Below are 18386 nucleotides of genomic sequence, written 5' to 3' on the forward strand. Positions count from 1 at the left end.
TTAAGAATGATGGATGCAACTATGTTCTTGGGGACCTTCAATGCTGCAGACATTTTTTTGTACCCCTCCCCAGATCTGTGCCATGACACAATCCTGTCTTGAAGCTCTACGGACAATTTATTTTGACCTCATGGCTTGGTTTTTGTTCTGACATTCACTGTCAACTGTGGGACCTTATATAGACAGCTGTGTGTATTTCTAAATCATGTCCAATCAATTTAATTTACCACAGGTGGACTCCAATCAAGTTGTAGAAACATCTCAAGGATGATCATTGGAAACAGGATGCACCTGAGCTCAATTTCGAGACTCATAGCAAAGGGTGTGAATACTTATGTAAATAAGGTATCTGTTTTTTATTTTTAATACATTCGCAAAAATGTCTAAAAACCTGTTTCTGCTTTGTCATTATGGGTTATTGTGTGTTGATTGCTGAGGAATGCATTTTATTTAATCCATTTTAGAATAAGATGTGACAAAATGTGGGAAAAGTAAAGGGGTCTGAACACTTTCCAAAGGCACTGTATATGTGAAAGACAGACCAGAGAAGAAGACAATAGAATGCGGAGGAGAGAGGGTGTAATCGGCCAGTCCTCACCTCGGGTGTAGCAGGGTTAAAGGTCACGTTGAGGATGGTGTCGGAGTGTCTCTCGAGCTTGTGGAGGTAGCTGCTGCTGCGGATGTCATACACATAGGCCTGTAGAGAGCAGAAAGGGGGTACATCAAAATATTTTGGCTCCTGATGTCAAAACGTAAAGTATAAGGTAGTCAATCTGTAACTTATAAACCTTCAAAGAAAGTTTGGATACTGCAGAAGAGGACCAACATAATAAAGTCTGTAGGTATTTGATTATTTTGTACAATTTGGAAGTTTCTACTCCAATCTCTTCTCCACGAACAAACTGACAAAGCAAAGTAAAGAGATTTTCACAGTGTGTAAAAAATAAGAAAGAACAGTGAGTGAAAGATAGTTGGAGAGGAGGAAGAAGAGGAGGAGGAAGAGGAGGAGGGAAAGGAGGGATGAGGACGGGGGACCATAAGCCATGAACACAGATAAAACCAGATGTGGGGATGTTTGTTACCAGACGACGACTCATCAGATTCCTGCAGCTGCTTTTTATTAGGCTTCCCCGAAAAAGGCACGGGGATAGTGCTCCCTAGAAGGGCCCATAGCATGGTAGAGATACAGAGCTACAGATACAACCATAGAAATATAATTACTAGAATGTACATTCTTATTTATCTGATGGGGTTTGTAAGGCCAGGGCATCACATCAGGCAGTTGGAACAGGAAGGAATCCTCAATGAGGGGTCCAGTCCTGCTACCTCACCACAGAGGTCATCTGGCCCTGCAAGCCTTGCCTCCTTCCAGCCTGAGGCCTCCTATAGATCTCCACAACAGCTGTAGAGTAAGAAAGGTAGGGGGTAACGGAACACACCTCTGAAGCCTAACATCAGGGCCTACAGTCTCATAATCTATGGCAATAATGACCAGGTCTCCCTTGGGACAGAGGTCTTCTGACATCAATGGGATTGGTTAAATGAAGAATTCAATCAAAAAAGACGGACAACATGCCGTAGGGTGATTCATTTTAAAATCGGCGGATGGTCCAGGGCTCTACAGTGTGACCATTTTACTAGCATTTCCACATAAATATTTTCTTGTGCGACCTGGAATGTTTGTAGGACCACCAGAGTGCCTAGAAAAATAAAGGATTCTAGCTTTAAAATGTCAAATAGTTTTCATTGTACTCCTAAATTTATTTTAGTGCGGAGAATTTAGTGAATAAGGTCCGCGTAGAGTAATGAGGTCATGCATGGTTATGATGATGATCCTAATGTGTGACAACACTATGACTCAGTAGGGTCTACTAGCCTATAGTGATAACTGTCTACTTACAGTCAGTGCACAAAACATTAGGAACACCTTCCTAATATTGAGTTACAGCTCCTTTAATCCTCAGAACAGCCTCAATTCATTGGGGCATGGAATCTACAAGGTGTCGAAAGCGTTCCACAGGGATGCTGGCCCATGTTGACTCCAATGCTTTCCACAGCTGTGCCAAGTTGGCTGGATGTCCATTGGGTGGGGGACCATTCTTGATACACATGGGAAATTGTTGAGCGTGAAAAACACAGCAGCATTGCAGTTCTTGACACACTCAAACTGGTGCACCTGGCACCTACTACCATACCCCGTTCAATGGCACCTCAATACTTTGTCTTGCCCATTCACCCTTTGAATGGCACACATACACAATCCATGTCTCAATTGTGTCAAGGCTTAAAAATCCTTCTTTAATCTGCCTTCTCCCTTTAATTTACAATGATTGAAGTGGATTTAACAGGTGACATCAATAAGGGATCATAGCTTTCACCTGGATTTACCTGGTCAGTCTGTGTCATGTAGTGTTTTGTACACTCAGTGTATGTACAGTGCCTTCAACAAGTATTATTCCTAATTTTGTTGTGTTACAGTCTGAATTCAAAATGTATTAAACAAAAAAAAAAATATCACCCATCAACATACAATACCCCATAAGGACAAATGAAAACATGCGTTTTTAAATGTTGCAAACACCCCCAGGTCAATACTTTGTAAAAGCACCTACAGCTGTGATTACAGCTGTGAGTCTGTATGTGTAAGTCTCTAGGAGCTTTCCATACATGGATTGTTCAACATTTGACCATTATCTTTTTCAAAATTCTTCAAACTCTGACATATTCGTTGTTGATCATTGCTAGACAACAATTTTCAGGTCTTGCCATAGATTTTAAGTAGATTTAAGTCAAAACTGTAACTCGGCCACTCAATAACATTCACTGTCATCTTGGTAAGCAAATCCCGTGTAGATTTGGCCTTGTGTTTTAGGTTATTGTCCTGACTGGGTGTATTGATACACCATCTAAAGTGTAATTAATACCTTTACCATGCTCAAAGGGATATTCAATGTCTGTTTAAAAATAAAATATCACCAATAGGTGTCCTTCTTTGCAAGGCATTGGAAAACCTCCCTGGTCTTTGTGGTCGCATCTGTGTTTGAAATTCACTACACGACTGACGACTTAACAGATAATTGTATGCAGTTGAAGTCGGAAGTTTACATAATGTCACGACTTCCGCCGAAGTCGGTCCCTCTCCTTGTTCGGGCGGCGTTCGGCGGTCGGCGTTGCCGGCCTTCTAGCCATCGCCGATCCACCTTTCATTTTCCATTTGTTTTGTCTTGTCTTCCCACACACCTGGTTCCAATTCCATAATTACATGTTGTGTATTTAACCCTCTGTTTCCCCCATGTCCTTGTCTGGAATTGTTTATTGTAAGTGTATGTGCACGTTATGTCTGGCGTGCGAATGGGTTTTGTCCCATTGTATATATTGTTTTTGTTCACGGTGATTTTTATTATTAAACTGCGCCGTTGGAACACAGTCTTTGCTCTCCTGCGCCTAACTTCTCTGCCGCCAGTGCGCACTCTTTACACACGCACTCCTTACACCTCAGCCAAATACATTTAAACTCAGTTTTTCACAATTCCTGACATTTAATCATCGTAAAGATTCCCTGTCCAAGGGAGGTTAGGATCACCACTTAATTTGAAGAATGTGAAATGTCAGAATAATAGTAGAGAGAATGATTTAATTCAGCTTTTATTTATTTCATCACATCTTCAGTGGTTCAGAAATGTACATATACACTCAATTAGTGTTTGGTAGAATTAACTTGTGTCAAACATTTCAGGTAGCCTTCCACAAGCTTCCCACAATACGTTGGGTGAATTTTGGCCCATTCCTCCTGACAGAGCTGGTGTAACCGAGTCAGTTTTGTAGGCCTCCTTGTTCGCACACACATTTTCAGTTCTGTTCACATATGTTCTATGGGATTGAGGTCAGGGCTTTGTGATGGCCACTCCAATACCTTGACTTTGTTGTCCTTAAGCCATTTTGCCACAACTTTGGAAGTATGCTTGGGGTCATTGTCCATTTGGAATAACTATTTGTCACAAAGCTATAACTTCCTGACTGATGTCTTGAGATGTTGCTTCAATATATCCACATCATTTTCATTCCTCATGACGCCATCTATTTTGTGAATTGCACTAGTCCCTCCTGCAGCAAAGCACACCCACAACATGATGCTGCCACCCCCGTGCTTCACTGTTGGGATTGTGTTCTTTGGCTTGCAAGCCTCCCCCTTTTTCCTCCAAACATAACGGTCATTATGGCCAAACAGTTCTATTTTTGTTTCATCAAACCAGAGGACATTTCTCCAAAAAGTACAATCTTTGTACCCATGTGCATTTGCAAACCGTAGTCTGGCTTTTTTATGGCGGTTTTGCAAGCAGTGAGTTCTTCCTTGCTGAGCGGCCTTTCAGGTTATGTCGATATAGGACTTGTTTTACTGTGGATATAGATACTTTTGTACCTGTTTCCTCCAGCACCTTTGCTGTTGTTCTGGGATTGATTTGCACTTTTTGCACCAAAGTACGTTCATCTCTAGGAGACAGAACGTGTCTCCTTCCTGAGCGGTATGACGACTGCGTGGTCCCATGGTGTTTATACTTGCATACTATTGCTTGTACAGATGAACGTGGTACCTTCAGGCGTTAGGAAATTGCTCCCAAGGATGAACCAGACTTGTGGAGGTCTACAATTGTTTTTCTGAGGTTTCGACTGATTTCTTTTGATTTTCCCATGATGTCAAGTAGTTTGAAGGTAGGCCTTGAAATACATCCACAGGTGCACCTCCAATTAACTCAAATTATGTCAATTAGCCTATCAGAAGCTTCTAAAGCCATGACATCATTTTCTGGAATTTTCCAAGCTGTTTAAAGGCACAGTCATCTTAGTGTATGTAAACTTCCGACCCACTGGAATTGTGATACAGTGAATTATAAGTGAAATAAACAATTGTTGGAAAAATAACTTGTGTCATGCACAAAGTAGATGTCCTAACCGACTTGACAAAACTATAGTTTGTAAACAAGAAATTTGTGGAGTGGTTGAAAAACAAGTTTTAATTACTCCAACCTAAATGTGTATAAACTTCCAACTTTAACTGTATGTGGGGCACAGAGATAAGAGTTATTCAAAAATCATGTTAGACACTATTATTGCACACAGAGCGAGTCCATGCAACTTATTATGTGACTTGTTAAAGGAAAACTCCATCAAAAAACAATCTCTGGGTGTTTGTTTCATTAGTAAGTTGTTGACAAAGTCCCAGTATGTTTTGCTTGTCAGCAATCAAGTTTTCAAGATATTTAACTTACAAAATACAGAAATCATCCCTGTATGATGCATAGGGTTTTGGGTGGAGTGTTCCTTTAAGCACATTTTTACTCCTGAACTTATTCAAGCTTGCCATACGAAAGGTGTTAAATACTTATTGACTCAAGACATTTCAGCTTTTCATTTTTAATTCCTCTTTGACATTATGGGGTACTGAGGGTGTTGGGACAGTGACACATTGGTGGTGATGAGTTTACTAAAAATGGGAGGACAAACTAAGCTCTAAAAGCAAATAAAACAATCAATGTTATTTTTTTGTTTGCAGGTTTAGAGATAGTTTTCCCTCAACACTGGGAGTTGTGTAAGCTGAACATCTAACTTTACAGTTAAAGTCCAGGCATACACACTGAATCCCGAAGCCTTCTGATAACAGCTTTGTTCTAGTGTACTTGCCTACATTCTGTTCTTATTTGAGTGTGTGGAAACTGTGTCATATGATATAGGCCCTTACACAATTTCAATTTTTAGGGAGTCTTTTTGGGGGGTGTTCAGTTCTTTTTTGAGAGTTCTTTTTCCATGATTGTCTTGTTGAATATGAAGACAAATATAAATGCCTCTGGCTCACGCCACTCTCAGGGCGGTCACAAATAAGGTATGGTGTAGCTCACTACCGTACACACTTCACCAAGCCCCACCGGCTGCCAAGAAATGCCTGGAAGCGTCCACTCTCAAAGGAGATGCTCTCAAACTTTTGTTGCTTCATCGAGAGAAGACAAGTCCCTGCGATTAATAATCCGACAACCATCAGCATTCATATATTATTCCACTGCTTTCACCAAACACACAGAAGAAAAAAAGGAAGGTAAAGTCGGCTAGGGAGAAGAAGGGATTCTTCAGAAAAATCTTGGATGTCTTACAGACACAGTTTGATACTCACTAGTCTGGAAAAGTAATTAAAACCACTCTGCCTCAACAAAAATGTTGCATTGGAAAAAATACCATGAGAGGCGCTATAGGGACATAATATGTCATATCCTCCCTCAAAAACAAATGGGTTGAAGGAGGGAATGCATTTTTAAGTAGATTTAAGTAAAAACTGTAACTCAGCCACTCAGGAACATTCACTGTCTTCTTGGTAAGCAACTCCCGTGTAGATTTGGTTTAGGGTTATGTTTAGAGTTATTGTTCTGCTGAAAGGTGACTTCATCTCCCAATGTCTGGTGGAAAGCAGATTGAACCAGGTTTTCCGCTAGGATTTTTCCTGTGCTTAGCTCCATTCTGTTTATTTTTTATTTAGAAAAACTACCAAGTCCTTAACGATGACAAGCATGCCCATAACATGATGCAGCCACCATCATGCTTGAAAATATGGAAAGTGGTACTCAGTAAAGCGTTGTAATGAATTTGCCCCAGACATAACACTTTGTATTCAGGACAAAAAGTGAATTGCTTTGCCAAAATATTTAGCAGTATTACTTTAGTGCCTGGTTGCAAACAGAATGCATGTTTTAGATTTTTTTAAATTCTGTACAGGCTTCCTTATTTCCACTCTGTCATTTAGGTTAGTATTGTGGATAACTACAATGTTGTTGATCCATCCTCAGTTTTCTCCTATCACAGCCATTAAACTCTGTAACTGTTTTAAAATCACCATTGTTCTCATGGTGAAATCCCTGAGCGGTTTAATTCCTCTCCAGCAACTGAGTTAGGAAGGACGCCTGTATCTTTGTATTATCTGATTCTGATTCTCATCATTTGAAGTTTCACGATCTGAGATAGGTGGAGGTCATGGTTTCGTTGAATTGACATGAAATGACCCCCATGTTTTATACCTGAGCCTCGTCAGGTCATCAGACCGAAAAACCCCTGACTCAACTGTATAACCAGCCTTTCATCTTTCTACAAACATCTAAACTGTATAACCAGCCTTTCATCTTTCTACAAACATCTAAACTGTTTAACCAGCCTTTCATCTTTCTACAAACATCTAAACTGTTTAACCAGCCTTTCATCTTTCTACAAACATCTAAACTGTTTAACCAGCCTTTCATCTTTCTACAAACACCTAAACTGTGTAACCAGCCTCTCATCTTTCTAGAAACATCTCTACATTTGTTGTTAGATGTACTGTACATCATGCACTGTAAATAACAAACAATCATGAGTTCATAAGTAAACGAACACCATTGGGATAAAGATACAAGACAAAACATCAATCAAGACAGTTGATCGAGTCATCTGGCACAAAGATTTGGCAGAAGAACCATGCTCGCTTATATTACAGATATATATCACTAAGTAAAGGGAGGGGAAAATGTATTCGCTTTGACCTCCAAAACCAGGGCAAGATTTATACCTGGCGAAAGAAGCATTCAAACCACATAGTTTAAGGTCTGGGTTTCTTATTACCAAACCACCAGGGTGCTATTCACTGTCTTTGCTCAACAGCCATCTAAAATAAGCTTAATGACTGGACTGAGTGGGAGGCCTCTTAGGTTGTGATGGTTCCCAGGGCCTTGTACTTTCTCTGTAACTAACATTTGAGTTACAGAGCTCGAGTTGAGTGTGCTTGACCCTCTCACCTACCTGACTAATTCAGATTGGTGGAAGCAATCCATCACATTTTAGTACATTGTCCTAACCAGCTAAATGTTGGATGGCAAGTGGACGCTTTCATGTCTTTCACTAACAACTCTTTTATACAAATTAAATCTCTTACTGAGTCTGGTCCACACATGGCAAGAAGCTATGTTGAGCCAACTCTTTAAATACTAAATTGAACAGTCTTCTTCAAGGAATTGGACACACCAGGCCACCAAAATAGCTACTACATGCATTCATATATTTTATCTGTACACCAAAACACGATAACCGTGTTCAAGTTCTTTGTAGAACAAGAAAGTACTTGACTTAAAAGTTACAAGTTATAGGCCTATACCCAAGGGTTCAATGTTCTATTCAGTGCTCTAGCTTTAAAGATAAATGTTTGAAGGTTAAACGCATAATTGATTCCGTTGTTTACTCTAGTGGTCTACTCTAGTGGTCTATTGAAGTGATCTACTCTAGTGGTCTACTCTAGTGGTCTATTGAAGTGATCTACTCTAGTGGTCTACTCTAGTGGTCTATTGAAGTGATCTACTCTAGTGGTCGACTCTAGTGGTTTATTGAAGTGATCTACTCTAGTGGTCTACTCTAGTGGTCTATTGAAGTGATCTACTCTAGTGGTCTACTCTAGTGGTCTATTGAAGTGATCTACTCTAGTGGTCTACTCTAGTGGTCTATTGAAGTGATCTACTCTAGTTGTCTACTCTAGTGGTCTATTGAAGTGATCTACTCTAGTGGTCTATTGAAGTGATCTACTCTAGTGGTCTATTGAAGTGATCTACTCTAGTGGTCTATTGAAGTGATCTACTCTAGTGGTCTACTCTAGTGGTCTACTCTAGTGGTTTATTCAGTTCAATGTTCAATCGACTGTGCTGTTTTACTGTTTAGTGGCCCTGAAGCCAATTAAACAGAACTTCCCAACAACTCTGTGTCTCAACACAACTGTGCTAGTGGACAGCCATGGAATAGAAGTTCCACGGACTGTTGTCTTGGTTGGGAGGGATGAATTGTTGTGACGGATATACTCATCAGTTCTGGAGCAAGGCACTTAAACTCCCACACAAACTGCTCCAGGGGCACTGTAGTATGGCAGCCTCCTGCTCCAACCTGTATGTATATGCATATGTGTGTCTTTCGTAAGCGTTGGGATAAAGTGGAAGTTACATTTTCATTGGACCTTGTGTACAATTGGACGGATAAACTGATCTTGATCTCTTGATCTATTCAGTGTTCTAATGGACTGTTTAGTGGCCCAGCAAAGGTAAACAGAACTCCCGAGCTCTACTTTGTGTCTCAACACAATGACAACACTGGACAACCATGGAAGAAGTTCCAAGTTCCACTGACTAATCTTCAGAAGAATGAATTCTTGTGACATCGGTAGTGTACTATTTCAAAATGATGTTCCAGTGTTCTGTTTTACTGTTCAGTGGCCTGTTTAGAAGGTTAACATAACTCCCCAGCTCAACACGATGACTTCATGTAAGAAGTTCCACTGACTGTTGTCTTGGTTGGGAGGGATGAATTGTTTAGACAGTTCTGGCGCTGGTTTGGCACCAGTCATAGAGAGGATCAACCCTTACAGAAAAACCACATGATTTCACGTTGAAAATCACATAATTTCACATGAAATTTCACATGTTAAATCATGTAAAAACATGTGTTTTAGGAACACTTTACACATAATCAAGTTTTTACATGTTCCAGCCATTATTATGCCGTGAAGCAGCCTCCACTGGTGAGAACATGTAAAGCAAAAGGTGATAACGTGAAACCATGTGTTTTAGGTATACTTCACACGTGATCACATGTTATCACATTTTGCTTTACATGTTCTCACCAGTGGAGGCTGCTGAGGGGAGAACGGCTCATAATAATGGCTGGAACGGAGAGATTGGAATGGCATCAAACACATGGAAACAATGTGTTTGATACCATTCCGCCCATTCTGGTCCAGCCATTATCACAAGCCCGTCCCCCCCAATTAAGATGCCACCAACCTCCTGTGGTTGTCACCTGTTATCACATTAACTTCACATAAGATCACATATGATCACGTGATCACATAAAAACACGTGTTTTTGGAACACTTCACATGTATTCACGTGAAATTCATGTGTTTTTTCCGTAAGGGAACACTAAACACAAAGCAGCTGCTCAATAAAAGACCAGAGATGAGATTTACTCAGAAGTCCAGAGGAAAGACAGACACGATTGGAAGAAAAAAAACTGTGAAGAAAGAGGGAAGAGAGAGCAAATAAAATGTGACAATGAATGTGGATTTGTGACCTCTACACATCGTTCAGGAATGAGACCTTTCGCTTTGCCATGTGGTAAAAATCTGAGGTGAGTATGTGTTTTTTGGCCTTTGAAGATCCAATTCCATGACAGTCTTTGTCTCTCACATTCCCCGTCATGAATTCGAAAGCATTGGATTGGGGTAAGCACTGGCTTTGGGTTTCCACCATTTTTAAATCCATGACGGGGAAAAGGGTGGAGAATTGGGATGCAGACAATGTTTTGTACAGCAAGAAGAGGGAAGACCTATTCTGTAGCAGGTTTAAAAGGTGTCAGTCATGGAAATAACAGAATAGTATGGCCTGTACTGTGCCATGTTTACCATGTACCATGTTTTAATCATGTACTGTACAACCACATACACCTAAACCACCAGCAGCACGTTTGGTTGTTTCATAGGCAGACAACTAAGGCTACAGCCCAACTGGCAGACCGGGATTTTAACTTGTTTCCTGAGCAATTATGAAACAGGGTATTATTATTATATATTTCTTTGGACAAAAAATACTGAAAATAAACACCAGCAAATCTGCTCCAAGGGATTTTAATTTTGGAAATCTGTTCCAACGTAATCCCATGCATAATAGAGAGATACGTGATCGTATACAAATGTAAGCAAGGTTTGAAATTATTATGTTTTAATCAAATATTATATCTGTAGTCAATAAATTATTGTAGTCAATTTGTAGTCAACAACTTATTAGTAATTATGTTCTGGCCCCCCGACCATCCACTCAAGACAAAATATGCACTACAGTGCATCAACCTTTTCACCTGAGCGCTATAGTTACAGTAGTTGAGTGTGCCCCTGTCCATAATCTTATGCATTCTGCAGTTACTGCAGCCCAGATGGCGCGCACGACTTGTCGATAAAGTAAAGTCGGAGCTTTAGAAGTTACCCATAATAGCGTTATAACTCAATTTGAACCTATAACTCGAACTGGATGCCAGCGTATAAATTACACACCCAGAACAGAAAGCATTCTTCTGCAAATCCATCTCTATCAGGAGATAAAAGGAAAAGAAGGCATTGTACTGCAGTAAATCTGGACTGCTCTGTCTAGATGCCCTCTCACACACACATGCAAACAAATGAACGACAAACACACATACACTGGAATGAACTGCCTGGAAATCACATACAAGCACAAGCATACAGACATGTAGGGCCGGTTCCAGGCATAAGCAACATAAGCGACCGCTTTGAGCCCCACGGCTGCTAGGGGGCACCCACCCATTCTTTGAGCCCCACGGCTGAAGGGGGCACCCACCCATTCTTTGAGCCCCACGGCTGCTATGGGGCACCCACCCATTCTTTGAGCCCCACGGCTGAAGGGGGCACCCACCCATTCTTTGAGCCCCACGGCTGCTAGGGGGCACCCACCCATTCTTTGAGCCCCACGGCTGCTAAGGGGCACCCACCCATTCTTTGAGCCCCACGGCTGCTAAGGGGCACCCACCCATTCTTTGACAATAATATAAAATTGGGGGACTCTGGATCAGCAGTTTTTCTCTTTTTATGTCAGTCACTGACAGAGACTCAAATAGCCCATGTCAGTGTTAATTTTGGCAGCTATTTTAGTTTTAGTCTTAAAATAACTTTTAGTCTTAGTAAAATGTTTGTAATTTCATCCATAGTTAGTTTTAATTATTATTAGTCGACTAAAACTGGAGTATTTTAGTCTCATTTTTGTCAAACAGGTCACCTTTGGCTCAGTTGGTAGAGCATGGCGCTTGCAATGCCAGAGTTGTGTGTTCAATTCCCACAGGGGACCAGTATTAAAATGTATGCACTCACTAACTGTAAATAGCTCTGGATTAGAGAGTCTGCTAAATGACTAAAATCTCACAGTCATAACTGTCAAGGGAGTAAATAACAGGAGAGAATTTGAGGCCAGAATTATTACTGTACTCCTAATATTCAACAAAAATCAACCGCAACTCGCATTTGTGGACTACAATGCGAGTGTGTCAACACAGACTAATGAATAACAGCACACATGGGAAAACAGAGCTTCTGTCGTGATCAAAGAAAACATTGCCTACATGAAAGTAAGAGAGTAAACATTGTTTCTAGTTGAGGTTAGTTACAAGTCAAGTCACAACTGCCTGAAATATTATGCATGTATGCTGGCTTATGATTGGACAAAACAGATGAAAAGGAGTTTCATGTCAAATTAAATGCCCATTAGTCTCACATGGAATTCTTGTCTCGTCCCATTTTCATCAACTAAAATGAAAATAATTTGTAATAGTTTGCGTTTTTTTCCAGGGCATCTCTTCTAGCTATCGTCATAGTTTTATTCAGGAATAAGTCGTTGATGAGTACTTTCCCTCATAGTTATTGTTGATGAAATTAACACTGCCATTCCATGTCAGCTAAATGTTCTTAGATTGGTAAATGAGTCTAATCAGCTGTCTAAACTTGTAGTAATCATGGTTGAATTAACAACCGGGCACGCAGGGATTTTGTTAGTCACTCTCACTCAGATGTCATAATAACATGGTATAAGTCATGGCAAAATGTGTAGAATTGCAGGAAATTAACTGTAAAACTGCAAATGTTTCTCTTTGCCCCATGACAAAATGAGTAAAACTGCAGCAAACTTGCTTTAAAACTGCAACATTTTCTCTAAGTCCCGTGGCAAAATGTGTAGAATTGCAGGAAATTGACTCTACAATTATATATTTTTTCTCTGCCGTCAAGAGGGGGGCCACTAAAAGTTTTGCCCATGAGGTCTGGGGGCCCCTAACAAAATGTAGCTTTGGACCCCAAAAGGCTAGAGCCGGCCCTGCACGCATGCATGCACACACATACGCACACACACACACACACACGCATGCAATGATTTACCAGTGATGCGCTTGCCATGACAAGCTTTCCCCTTGCTTCCTATTCTCTGTGGGACTGTCTTGGAAAAAGCATGAGTCACGTCATTCCATTGTCAAATTAACATCAAACAACTCTAGGTGAATGTACTAAAGACATAAAACAGGTCATTGGCCGTATTTAAAGTGATTCTCCGGTACTTTTGTATACTTCTTAGCCAGTAGTGAAAGTAGTGCTCATGAGCTGGAAATTGTGTACTACGTCACCTATGTGCAGATATTTGCACCACGTCATTGCTCTCTCTCGCTTTGCTGATGTGTGTGCATCTTGTTAGTTGTCACTCAAATGGTGAGGGGCTGAAGATCATTGGCTAGAACTCAAATTGCTAGGGAGTTGGCCCACATGGGAGGAAATGCAGGGAAAATGGCGCAGCACAGCTTCCAGAATAACAGTCGCTTTCAAACTAGGGATTTTGTAGCTAATTGAGGTAAAACAGTAATTCTGCTCATAGATTATGCATGTATGAACTACACATTGACACATCCAGCCCAAAGCGGGAAGTTTCAAAAGTTCCGGAGCATGTCTTTAATGTTGTGTAAAATGGTAGTGCTTCCTATTCTCTGTGCGACACGGGAAAATTATTTACAGAAAATAAATTACTATGTATCATGTGTCACTGTAACATAAAACAAATGCACCTACTGTAAACTGTAATATGAAATACAGAATTGTACTTGCCACCTTGCTCCCTTTAAGTTACTGTCAAATTCATGGCAACCCCTTTACAGTGCATGATTTACTACAGCTATTACAATGTAGGGTGATGGCCTGTGACACCATACAGTACAGACTCCAGTTAAAGGTATTTAAGACGTATTACAGCGTATTACAGCGCTTTATGCAGACCAGGGCGATTGACACCACATCATAGATGCTTTCCATGACATTTCCTGATGTGTCATGTGTCACTTTAACATTAAACAACTCTAGGTGAAGATATTTCAGACTTTTTACAAATATTGAAGGTATTTTAGATGGTGTCAAAAATGATTAGTGCAGGGGAGAGGACGAAGCCTGTGAAATCCAGTAACATGAACCTCTGACTCTCCACCTGTATTTCAACCCCTACCTTTTAACTTCCATACCAGGTCACACTTTTCCATAGTAAGGAGGAAGATGAGGAAGGGGGGGGGGGGGGTGGAGGAAGAAGACAGAAGAGGAGGAGGAGAGGAAGGGAAAGGAAGAGAATAGGGAGGACAAGTAGGAAGGAACCACCACTCACACAGTTGTCTTCAGAGCCAGAAGCAATGAATCGTCCACAGGGTGAAAAGGCTGCGGTGCAGGGATGACAGCGATTCAAGTGGTTCTCATACCGCCGCACACACCTATGGAGAGGCAACAGAGTGGGAGATTTAAAGAATGACAATGAAAACTACTATTGCTGCTCTATTTGAAAGGGCAAATCACTAGTGACATTTCATGATTCTGCTTAGATTTATTTAGGTGTGTTGTATTTCAGTTATTATGGATCCCCATTACTCTTCCTGGGGTCCAGCAACAATTAAGGCAGTAACATACAATAAAATACAATTTTGAAACATTAAAATACATTTTACAACAGATTTCTCAATACATTTGCAAACGATGGCCTCAGTCCTGGTATCCACAGTCGTTCTTATTGGGTGGTTGTGTTTGTGTGGTTACCCAGGATGCCAAATATTTCCACTAGTTGCAAAAATGCCTTGTTCAGAACACACAACACACGACACACAAACATACTGATTTACGAGAATGTAAAATGTCAAACATCTCACTATTGAGATCTCAAAGAGAAGCAGTATCAAATATCACATTTATTCTGCTACCCTTAGGGACTAGGAACGAACCTAGTCTAGCAGCAAAGTGCCACTGCACCCCAGAGCAAGCTCCTTTCAGCACAAAATAAAACAGGGTTCCCAGGTGTCAACGTGGGAGTGGTGCCCAATGAGTTACAGCACCAAATAAAATCCAAGTTTATTGGTCGTGTACACAGATTTATAGATGTTATCGCTGGTGCAGTGAAATGATTGTGTTTCTAGCTCCATCAGTGCAGTAATACGTAGCAATAAAAATCGAATAAAAAACTATACACACATAAAACAGAAAAAATTTGAAATAACAGAACGAGCGATGTCAGAGACCGAAAAATATAAACATACACCGAGTACACCAAACATTAGGAACACGTTGCCCTCAAAACACCCTCAATTCATCGGGGCATCGACTCCACAAGGTGACGAAAGGGTTCCACAGGGATGATGGCCCATGTTGACTCCAATGCTTCTGAAGGGACTGTACATACAGTATGTATAGTATGTATAATACTGTATTATAGTCAAGGGACATCCTATGTACAGTGCATTTGGAAAGTATTCAGGGCCCTTCCTTTTTTTCACATTTAGTTACGTTAGAGCCTTTTTCTAATATGGATTCAATAAAAAATGTGCATCATCAATCTAGACACAATAACCCATAATGACAAAGCGAAAACAAGTTTTGATTGATTGGACATGATTTGGAAAGGCACACACCTGTCTATATAAGGTCCCACAGTTGACAGTGAATGTCAGAGCAAAAATCAAGCCATGAGGTCGAAGGAGTTTTCCGTAGAGCTCTGACACAGGATTGTGTCAAAGCACAGATCTGGGGAAGGATACCAGAAACATTCTGCAGCATTGAAGAACACAGTGGCTCATTCTTAAATGGAAGAAGTCTGGAACCACCAAGACTCATCCTAGAGCTGGCCGCCCGGCCAAACTGAGCAATCAGGGGAGAAGGGCCTTGGTCAGGGAGGTGACCAAGAACCTGATGGTCAATCTGACAGACCTCCAGAGTTCCTCTGTGGCGATGGGAGAACCTTCCAGAAGGACAACAATCTCTGCAGCACTCCACCAATCAGGCCTGTATGGTAGAATGGCCTGAAGGAAACCACTCCTCAGTAAAAGGCACATGACAGCCCACTTGGAGTTAGCCTAACGGCATCTCAGACCATGAGAAACAAGATTCTCTGCTCTGATGAAACCAAGATTGAACCCTTTGGCCTGAATGCCAAGCGTCACGTCTGGAGGAAACCTGGCACCATCCCTACGGTGAAGCATGGTGGTGGCAGCGTCATGCTGTGGGAATGTTTTTCAGCGGCAGGGACTGGGAGACTAGTCAGGATCGAGGGAAAGATAAATGGAGTAAAGTACAGAGAGATCATTGATGAAAACCTGCTCCAGAGCGCTCAGGACCTCAGACTGGGGTGAGGGTTCAACTTCCAACAGGACAACAACCCTAAGCACACAACCAAGACAACACAGGAATGGCTTCGGGACAAGTCTCAATGTCCTTGAATGATCCATCCAGAGCCCGGACTTGAACCCGATCGAACATCTCTGGAGAGACCTGTGCAGCGAAGCTCCCCATCCAACCTGACAGAGCTTGAGAGGATCTGCAGAGAAGAATGGGAGAAACTACCCAAATACAGGTGTACCAAGCTTGTAGCGTCATATCCAAGAAGACTCGAGGCTGTAATCGCTGCTTCAACAAAGTACTGAGTAAAGGGTCTGAATACTTATGTAAATGTGATATCTGTTTTTATTTTTAATATATTTGCAAAACTCTAAAAACCTGTTCTTGCTTTGTCATTATGGTGTATTGTGTGTAGATTGATGAAAAAATATATATATATTTATAAGGCTGTAATGGAGCAAAAAGTGGAAAAAGTCAAGGGGCCTGAATACTTTCCGAATGTACTGTAACTACTGCCTTACACATATACACTGAGTATACAAAACATTAGGAACACCTACCTAATATTATGTTGCACCACACCCCCCTTTTGTCCTCAGAACAGCCTTTATTCATCGGGGCATGGACTCTACAAGGTGTGGAAAGCGTTCCACATGGATGCTTGCCCATGTGGAATCCAATGCTTCCCACAGCTGTGCCAAGTTGGCTGGATGTCCATTGGGTGGTGAACCATTCTTGATATACATGGTAAATTGTTGAGCGTGAAAAACCCAGCAGCGTTGCAGTTCTTTACACACTCACTACCATACCCCATTCAATGGCACTTCAATATTTTCCCTCTGAATGGCACACATACACAATCCATGTCTCAGTTGTCTCAAGGCTTAAACATCCTTCTTTAACCTGCCTCCTCCCCTTAATTTTCAATGATTGAAGTGGATTTAACAGGTGACATCAATAAGGGATCATAGCTTTCACCTGGATTCACCAGGTCTGCCGTCCAAACACATAAAAGACACACCCTCGTCCACTTACCCTTATGCCCTTGGGGGAATCCCCGTCGCCATCTTGGAGGGCAGGCCAACTGATTAGCCAAGCCTGAGAAGTTTGCAACGTAAGCCCCTCAGTCCTCGTTTTTAGTTGAGTTTGCGAGTGTACAATTATGTTCACTCCGGGGCCTGAAACTCCCCATAATTAAATTTGCAACGATTGTACATCCGCTAAGAAAAGTCAGCAAAAACTTTAAAACAACATCAAAAGGAGAAGTCAACATACAAGTGTAAGTAAAAACGAATGCAAATAAGTCAGAAATGTTGCTACTATTGCACATGACGGCACCACAAACACGTCTCGTAAAAAGTAAATATGTTTTTGTTTGGTTCTTTTGGAAATTGTAGAAATAAAAGCATTTCCTTCTTCAGAAGTTCCAGCTACGCAGGCTATCGTTAGTTAGCTAAATCATTTGCTAGCTATCATAAAGTAGGCGCATATTAATAATTAGATACTTAATATAAGTAGACATGCATAATTGACTGTAGCGCATTTAAAGCACCCACAAGCTACCGGTGGCTGAAAACACAATAATCTCGGGATGAACGAGTGATGAATTTCCGGTCCATTTAAAAATCATTCCTTCCTCCCTTGCCCTGCAAGTGTATACTCGTCAGACGTCATGATACGTCATCAGAAGTGTCCACTTAATTTGAGGGCTGAGGGGATAGGGTGTGTCTTTTAAGTGTTTGGACCGCAGCCCTGGATTAATTCTACAAACTGAGCTGAGCCTTGCTCTCTGCTAATGAACAATGTTGGATGTTGTGTGTGTGTGTCCTGGACTTTCACATTATAATCTCATCAGACCAAAAACTAGGTAAAACCTAATGACTGGTGTCCTCAGAGGGGCCCATAACAGATGTGGGTGGTGGTGGGGTGAACACCTTATTTTACATTGTGTAAACCACCAATAGGTGAATGTCAATGTTAACGGGAATGTTAACATACAGACAGACAGACATACAGATAGACAGATGAACAGACATACAGACAGTGAACCAGACAGACAGGCTGACAGACACTAGCAAGCTCTGCCGCCGTAGTGAAACTTTGTTGCCAAAACAAAATAAGATGGCATTACAAAGTCAAAGGTCATGAAGCTTTC

The 18386-nt window shown here is 41.2% G+C and overlaps 1 protein-coding gene across 1 annotated transcript in view; it reads right to left on the bottom strand.

The window, feature by feature from the left end:
- wdr27 (WD repeat domain 27) overlaps positions 1-18386 on the bottom strand; it is a 192912-nt gene that overhangs the window by 54731 nt on the left and 119795 nt on the right. Inside the window, exons 23-24 of the mRNA XM_055889929.1 lie at positions 14241-14343; positions 599-697 (exon numbers count right to left, since the gene is read on the bottom strand). Coding sequence (XP_055745904.1) covers positions 599-697; positions 14241-14343 — 202 coding nt within the window. The remainder of the gene's footprint in view (positions 1-598; positions 698-14240; positions 14344-18386) is intronic.

This window comes from Salvelinus fontinalis, chromosome 30 (assembly GCF_029448725.1).
Source record: "Salvelinus fontinalis isolate EN_2023a chromosome 30, ASM2944872v1, whole genome shotgun sequence".
Lineage (NCBI taxonomy): Eukaryota > Metazoa > Chordata > Actinopteri > Salmoniformes > Salmonidae > Salvelinus > Salvelinus fontinalis.